We start from the raw sequence: 7,853 nt of genomic DNA, 5'->3' as shown, positions 1-7,853 counted from the left end.
TTTTTTTTTTTTTTTTTTTTTTTTTTTTTTTTTTTTTTTAAGTTGAATGGTCGACTCTCTCCCAGATGTTCCACTTGCCTGTTGAAAAGGCGCTGGGATCTGTGTGATTTCCCACGTGGTGACTCACTGTGCTGGCTGAAACAGCAGCGCTGAGATTCGTGGCGCCTTTTTTTGCCTGGGAATCTCCTGGTCTGGCTCCCCGTTTCAGTCCCCTTTTTAATCAGATGAATGGGCGACTGTGCCTTCCCGGGGCTCCACTCACTAGCTAAAAGGGCCCCCAGACCAGTGTATTTTGTACGGAGAACCGCCATGCCGGGGCGCTGGCAAAGCAGCCACACTGGCCCAAAGAGCCGTGCTGGCGACCCGTGGGGCTTCTCCGCCTGCGAATCTCCTGGTCTGTGGGCAATAAAAATCCCTCTGGAAATGTGGCGTCCACTCACCCTCTGTGCTTTCACTGGGAGCTGCAATCCTGACCTGTTCCTAAACGGCCATCTTGGATCTTCCCTCGAGATTCTTTTAAATGATTCTCAATACTAATGAGTAGAATGAGGGCATTAGAGTGAACATCTGTGAGATCTGCGCTGAGTCTTGTAATCCACACTCCAAAGCACAGTCCAGGGAATCAAACCTGGACTACTAACAAGGTTGAGGTTGCTCTTAGACTCCTAACAAGGGGGCAGCCAAGATGACAAGACCCAAGGCTACCATAAAATAACACACATAAGCTGCCTACATTCATAAGGATGCCACTAAATAATCAAAGTAAATTTATTTTTGAATTACATAAGGATCATGAAAGAGGACCATTAACTCTCATGTTATAAAAACAGTAGTAAAATACAGTACACAGGAATGCCATTTGAATGACAACAATGAAAGTACAATAGCAAATGAAACATAGTAACTTTTAACTTTAAATACAAAGTGAAGCAATTTAATAAGAAATTTTGTTAATAAGAAAAATATATGTCCCATGTCTTTATTACATACTGTACAAAATAAAATATTGCACCTTTCATATAATAAATATATACAAAGAGTATGTTACAAATGAACTTTCTTTTAATTTAATAACCTTCAACATCAAATGTGATTGATGATTAACAACTCATGGGCTGGTGTGTCCTCCTCACTTTCCCCCATCCATTCCCAGTCACCAAACCCTCCACATACAGTAGTGCTCATCCCAGTGTCAGTGAGGCTGAAGTTAGAATGAAAGAAACCGCATGCTCAGGATATGGTAGAAAAACTCAACAAGTTTTTCCACAGAGACATCCTAAGCCGAAATTCACTGTTCAGTTATTACTGACCAGGGTCTAGGCCCATCACAACCTGCTGCAGGTAACTTTGTAGCCAAGAGGCTGCAGGCAGCAGGTGTACAGGCAGCTGAGACCCTGATAAAAGTAGTATGACCACTTATTTGGACTTGTGTGCCATCTAAAGTCATAACTGGTAGTGTACAGGGAAAAGACCCTATAACGAAATCAGCTTCAGAATTTACTATTTAATGCTAGCCGGAACCCACTTCAGCAACAACACTTACTCCAAACCTAACCTCCATCCTGACACTATCACACCGGCACTGGCCCCAATTCAAACCCAGTCCAACCCTGACCTAACCTGGTCCTAACCCTTAAAGCCAACTGTAGCCTTAACCTTAACTTCCTTTCTCACCTAACCCAATTCTAGCTCTAATCCTAAAACTAAAACTACCCCTTCCCCTTTTCCCCAAATCTTAAACCAAATCCTGACTCCAACCCCTAGTCCTTAGTGTAACTTCTAGCCTAACCTAATTAACTTTGGATTTACTGGAAAATCAGCTCAAAACAATTATTTACTATAAAAATTATTTTCAACTATTGTGTTTCTTATTTGGATTACTGTCATATAAATTTTCCAAAATAAAATCCTCAGGAATACTACTTTATGCATAAATTAGGTCTAATAAGGCTTTGGTTTTCTGTTTGTGTGCAATAGAATGGTGCTTAGAAAAAGTTTCATTCACAGCTCTTAAAGTTTTGAATATAATTCAAAATCAGTAGAAAAGGTTAACGTTCCCTCTTCTTTGACTTCCAAGATGCCTCATTTGGTCATAGACAGATTTCTGTAGTTGTACAAATGATAGCAATATCTACTCTGTGTTTTCTTCCCTGGGTGTTCTAAAAGCAAAGACAAGATGCCATCCCTCTGTGAATCCTTGGGTCAGTCCGTGTGACAGCCTAATCCAGAGAGAGGTTCTCTTTTTCACAGACTAAACTTAAGGATCTTTGAAAATGCTGTTAATGCCAACATCTTAACAACTACTGGCCAGAGCTTCTAAAATGTGAATACCTTATAAACCTGTTGAAAACCTACAACTCGTGAGAAGAGGAAGTCATCAGTCTCTGTGTTTCCCAAGTTTTTAGAATGTACCGCTCTGTGCTAGTCTACAAATCACAGGAAACAGGCAGCATATGATGATGTGCTCATAATCTTGGCAATTTCTTGATTTGACAGACATGATGAGCTCCCAAGTATAATGGCATGCATACTATAGTATTTTTGTTCATCCTTGAATACATCATTTAAAAAAATTGGAATATAAAACTACCATGGGAAAATTTCACTTTACATCTTAACAGTGGTGTTTTTGCTTCAACCTCTGATCCATAGAATCTACTTTTAAGAAATACATGTTTTTGAATCGACATGGGGAAAAGAGCTTTTATATTCTACTTTTATCTTCACAGCAGCATCCTGACCCCTCCAAAGGTTTATCCCTCTTGACATGACTGGCAGCACCTTTGTTTGTAGAGGTCTAGAGAACACAAATTAAGATGTTTTATAAACATACAGTAGTGAGTTGTATCTGTGCAGTCTCCTGCAAAAAAGAAAAGCAAATCTATAACATACAGCTTAAAAATTATTTTTAAAATACTTAAAAATTATTTTATTTGATGAAAAGCCATAAATTGAGATCGCAGAGTGAGATGAAGAAACCAGTTTTGGGTTAGGGCCACTGTTTTGTACTCGGGTCAGAAGTGCATTGGACTCCCTTTCAGCTCAGTCAAGTGACTCTCGCTGCTCTCCACGCCCTCCCAGCCCCTCTGGCCCATGCTGCTCCTTTTAGTGCTCAGAGCAGCACTAATGCAGGGTCATGGACTGTTTTGAAAAACTCACGAAAGGTACACACCTGCTCCCTAGAAAAATAAACCTACAGTTAATTTTTACATATAATTTCAGGACATTGGCATACCTACCCCAGCCCATCCATGCAGTCTTTGTTTTAGCACACAAGACTACCAGGCAGAAGAGGAGTGTGTGGAGAGACTGCCAGTGGCTTTCAGAACGGCAGTAACCAGTGCTACTGGCATGCTACTGATGCAACTGTTGTTTTCTCTAGAGAACATGGAGCTGTACTCACATAAAGGAATTAATCTCCTGATGTCTCAAGCTACCAAATCCATTCTGAATAGCCCATCAGATGGGACACTGATGAAGTAATCACCAGCAGGGCCTAGCGCCGTGATGGTGTCATCAGGATCTGACGCCATCAAGGCCTCTGGGGCAGTGGAGATACCTGAGAGGTGTACGTACTATCACAGGAAGGCCCAAGACAGTGCCGCCAGGAAATTGGTTTCTTTTTCTGCACACAGCGTCTCTTGGCTACAGGTTTGCAACTCCTGGTGTGGATACAGTCGACTTTCCGAGACTGGAAGCCCCTGCCACAGGCTGCTGTACAGGGCTTCCAAGGGCCTGCAAGCCAACACACATCACAGGTCCCTGATGTGCAGTTCCTTCTTAAGGTGGGTCTGAAATGAAAAACAAGACAGAAAAACAAAAAATAGGAGAGGCAGGGTGTAACTTTTTGCTGAGACCAAGCCTTTTACCTTACTCGATATTCTGTGTATTAAGGGTTGGATGGAGAGTCTAAGACCAAGACATCCCCCTGCTGTTATGCCATATAGTCTAGAATGACAGAGACAACAGTCTCCACCACCTGGGGCTGAGTGTGCCTGCTTAGTTGTGCTCTGATGAAGAAGGATGGCAAGCAAACCATGTGTTGCCACTGACTTCCAACCCGAAGTCAAGGCTCACATCCTGACTACCTAGAACAGATCAATCTTGGCAAGGAAGAGAACTATTTACTATAATGATCTACAAGAAGCCACCTCAAATGTGTTAACAAGACAAATTTTCTGTTTATAAGCGCTCAAAACATACTGTGGTGTATGACTTTATATGTGAGCAATCTTGTCTGCTAAAAGAAGTACTCTTATTTATACTTAAGGCACACCAAAACTTGCCGTCAGAAACTACCAAAGACCATATGAGAAGAATCTACCTCTTATTTCCTTGTACTTTAAGACAGACAGGAAGTTAATACCCTCTGGTTTTTGAATAGACATTTGCTAAAGAGGATAAAGCCAACGTAGTGGACCCACGTTGGGGTATCTGCCCTTGTTTCCTAAGGCAGGGCTCCTGGAAGACATTTGCACTGCATGAGAGTGTCTTCCCAGTCCCAAAGATGACTGGAAGAGGGCCCTAACTTGACTGGCTGAATAACTGTATTTCTCTTAGGATGTGAAGTTTGCTGGAACCAGGCATGTAAACCTGAAGCTTGGAGTAGTAGGTGGCTGTATTCTGCCACATGGGCCACAGATATAGAAAAAAACGTTTTAATAAAGAGCAAAGAATGAAGCAGAAACACAGAACTGCAGAGATGAGAGAAAAAAAAACAAGGACTTCCCATTTCTTAGTTTAGTCCTTCCTGAGGTCTGACTGCATGCTCCCTGCTCTCCCTTTGGATTCTATGATACATTTTTGTTATCCTATTAAAGGTTCCTTATCAGGGCACATAAATCCATAAGGATTGTTTTACAGGAAATGTAATAAAATGGAGAAAATTGTGATATCCAGAACTCTAAAAGGGAGAGTGTTGCAAGTAGTTGGATGCAACCCTTTAATTAGCCAGTAGGGGGAGACTCTATCAAAGGGTTTACTTAACATAGTACTGTCCCACCAAACTGTTCATAAGGTTTATGGAAGAGGTGAGTGTCCTGTTAGCTGCTTCTGTTTCGGGACCAAAAATTGAGTCACTTTGAAGAAAAGAGAAGAGACTGAGTACTCCTCAACCATCTCCCTATACAGAGACCAGCTTTCCACTGAAAAACCTTGAACAAATATTCAAAGAATATATTTAAAAGAATACCAAGTTATTGTGCAGAAGTGTTGGATGGTCTTATTAATAAATCCCTCACCCCCTTTGCATAAATCATTCCAAGTTGATTTTTGTTTCTAGCCCAAGGGATTGTAAAACAGCCTCTTTTGCTTCGAAGAAAGGCAGGGCCAGTGGGAAGTCAGAAAGGGCTATCTTTCTAAATACAAAGAATGAGAGGGGCATAGGGAGCCATGGACCAACACAGAAGCTGAAGCCCAGGAAAGCTCAGAGGCTAGTCACTGAGGACACAATAGAAAAAAATAAATAAAAAGCAAGGTCTGTCCAGTAGAGGGCATCACTTCCTCTTGGCCAGGGACACCTGAGCCAGGTGAATACAGTCTGGGCACCCGCACTATGCACGTAACTAGGGTTCATGAAGCATGAGTATAGAAATGGCAGCAGAAATCATAAAGTAACCTGTTTCTACTAGCTTTTTTCAATTTCTCACGTCTGTTCAGTCTGGCTCCACTTTTGCCTCAAATAACTCCTTTCACCATCAGCCAGATGGAACTGCTGATTCTGAGGGCAGTAGATCCCAAGCCTGGCTGGTTATGAGAAGCAGGCAGAAGCAAACAATTTTAAAATGATGTAGATAGCCAGGCAATCTCATGAAGGTTCTGATTCACTGTCTAAGGTGAGGCCCAAGAATCTTTATTTTACAGAAACTTATCATGTGATTCTGACTTCAGAGGTTAGAAGTCACCACTTTGAGAAACCAGCTTTCTGTGTCTTCAGCATTCTGTAGGTCCCCATGTTGTCACCTTGCCATATATCTGAGCTAGCTCTGTCCTGACAACTTCCATTCCCTCTACAGCTTTTCAGTGGAAGCCACAGCTCCCAAAACTTTCTGAAGGCGTATCGTAGACACTAGCAGACAGCCTGCCCACCACTGATCCTCCACTCAGGCCACTAATGCTACTCCCTATACAACACTCTCTAACATTTCCTGAGGCCCTCCTATGGCAAATGGGGGGTCTCCATTGCTCTCTGTCCACCCACTCAAGAGTGAGTTCTAACACCTCCCAACCTACAGTGAGCCCATGGTCATACACCAATCCAGCAGAAGTCTGTGGGGAAAAGGACTAAAGCATTGAAAAGAAACCCTTAACGGCTCTCTCTACTAACCAACTTCATCTCTCATCCATAAACCACCACATATTTGCAGAAAAAATATAACAGTATGAAAGAAAAGCACCAGGTTATAAAAACAGAATAGCCAATCCTGGAGGAAACAGTAATAAAAGAGAAAATGAATGGCAACTTGACTCCTTGCCACCCTGACTCACTCCCAGGTCTAGAAATTGTTCTTCCATTATTAAAAGTTTACCTTTCATTTCACTTCCATATCTCTTGGTCTAAAACCCAGTTTAATCGCATTTTGAGCCTCTTGATAGATCCTTATACTCTCTATCTTCTCTATTTTCTGCCTCTTATTTTTTGCTGCCTTTGATTGGAAAGTATGTGACGTATCTAAGGAACTGACAGAAGGAAAATGTGGCTGGAACATGAAGAGTGAGAGAGCGTGAGACTGTGGATGAGGCTATGAAGAAAAGTAGGACTTGAATGTATGTGTGTGTTTTTTTGTTGTTTGCTTTTTCGTTTTTTTTTTGTTTTTTTGTTTTTTTTTTTTTTTGATGGAGTCCCATTCTGTTGCCCAGGGTAGAGTGCAGTGGCATGATCTTGGCTCACTGCAACCTCCGCCTCCCGGGTTCAAGCAATTCTCCTGCCTCAGCCTCCCAAGTAATTGGGACTACAGGTGTGTGCCACCACGCCCAGCTAATTTTGTATTTTTACTAGAGACAGGGTTTCACAATATTGGCCAGGCTGATCTCGATCTCCTGATCTCAAGTGATCTGCCTGTCTCAGCCTCCCAAAGTGCTGGGATTACAAGTGTGAGCCACCATGCCTGGCCAAGCATGTGGTATTTTATAGGCCACACTGAGAATTTGGTCAATCTTCCTAAGAGAAAGTAAAGCCTCTAAAGTAATTTTAATCTAGCAAGGAGATGGGTTATGGTGTGGTAGGATCAGATTTGGATTTGAGAAAACTCACTCTGGCTGCAGTGTGAAGACTGGGTTGGAAAGGAGCATGGATGGATGAACAGGACCAGCTGGATAGCTGTGATGGTAGACCAGGTGAGAGATGATGGTGGTGTGGCCAAGGGTAATGGTGGCAGAAAAAAAAATGTAGATGAGTTCAAGAAGAAAAAATACAAGACATAAAAAATCATATAAAAAAAGTAATCAGGAAAGTACAAATTACAATGAGATATAAATTTTCATCCATCAGATTGGCAAAATTTTTAAAAGACTGCAAACCTATATCATGTTGATGAACGGGGGCAACTCTCACATATTGCTGGTGTAGAAATTTTGATGGAAATTTGATGGGATCAAAATGAGCATTCCTACCAATTCAATCCCCTATCTAAAAATCTACCCTATAAAAAGATTACCCTTGTGCACAAAGATATATGTTCCAGGATATTTACTGCTGCTTTGTTTATAATAGCAAAAAATTTGAAACCATCCAATGTCCTGTAGCAACAGAATATTAAGTACAAAATTTAGATAGACTATTGAGAATAGAATATTAAGTACAAAAATTAAAAAGAATAATTAATTGCTACTTGATGGGAAGCATCTATAATACA

The 7,853-nt window shown here is 41.4% G+C and overlaps 2 protein-coding genes across 13 annotated transcripts in view; one reads left to right on the top strand and one right to left on the bottom strand.

Annotated features, from left to right (window-relative positions):
* Positions 1-7,853, top strand: part of LOC116541002 (stabilizer of axonemal microtubules 1-like) — a 72,380-nt gene that overhangs the window by 54,226 nt on the left and 10,301 nt on the right. Inside the window, exon 3 of one of the 8 annotated variants that reach the window (XR_004264690.1) lies at positions 3,652-6,521. The exons of 6 other annotated variants lie outside the window; for them this stretch is intronic. Coding sequence is in view for 1 of the 2 variants with exons in the window: in XM_032264830.1 (XP_032120721.1) it covers positions 3,383-3,483 (101 nt within the window). In the remaining variant the exon portion in view is untranslated. Of the gene's footprint in view, positions 1-3,382; positions 3,533-3,651; positions 6,522-7,853 lie in introns of those variants that run through there. One more of the 8 variants, XM_032264830.1, reaches the window with a different exon arrangement.
* ADAMTSL3 (ADAMTS like 3) overlaps positions 753-7,853 on the bottom strand; it is a 361,855-nt gene continuing 354,754 nt past the window's right edge. For 2 of the 5 annotated variants that reach the window (XM_032264819.1, XM_032264823.1), the window contains 2 exons: positions 3,560-3,791; positions 753-2,797 (listed from right to left, as the gene is read on the bottom strand). In XM_032264819.1, coding sequence (XP_032120710.1) covers positions 2,705-2,797; positions 3,560-3,791 — 325 coding nt within the window. In that variant the 3' untranslated portion in view covers positions 753-2,704. Of the gene's footprint in view, positions 2,861-3,559; positions 3,792-7,853 lie in introns of all 5 variants that reach the window. The other 3 variants (XM_032264821.1, XM_032264822.1, XM_032264820.1) reach the window with 3 other exon arrangements.

This window comes from Sapajus apella, unplaced genomic scaffold, assembly GCF_009761245.1.
Source record: "Sapajus apella isolate SASKATOON/1434 unplaced genomic scaffold, GSC_monkey_1.0 scaffold147, whole genome shotgun sequence".
Taxonomy (NCBI): Eukaryota; Metazoa; Chordata; class Mammalia; order Primates; family Cebidae; genus Sapajus; species Sapajus apella.
Note: the sequence above shows the minus strand (reverse complement) of the source record. Positions and strands in the feature narration are given on the sequence as shown.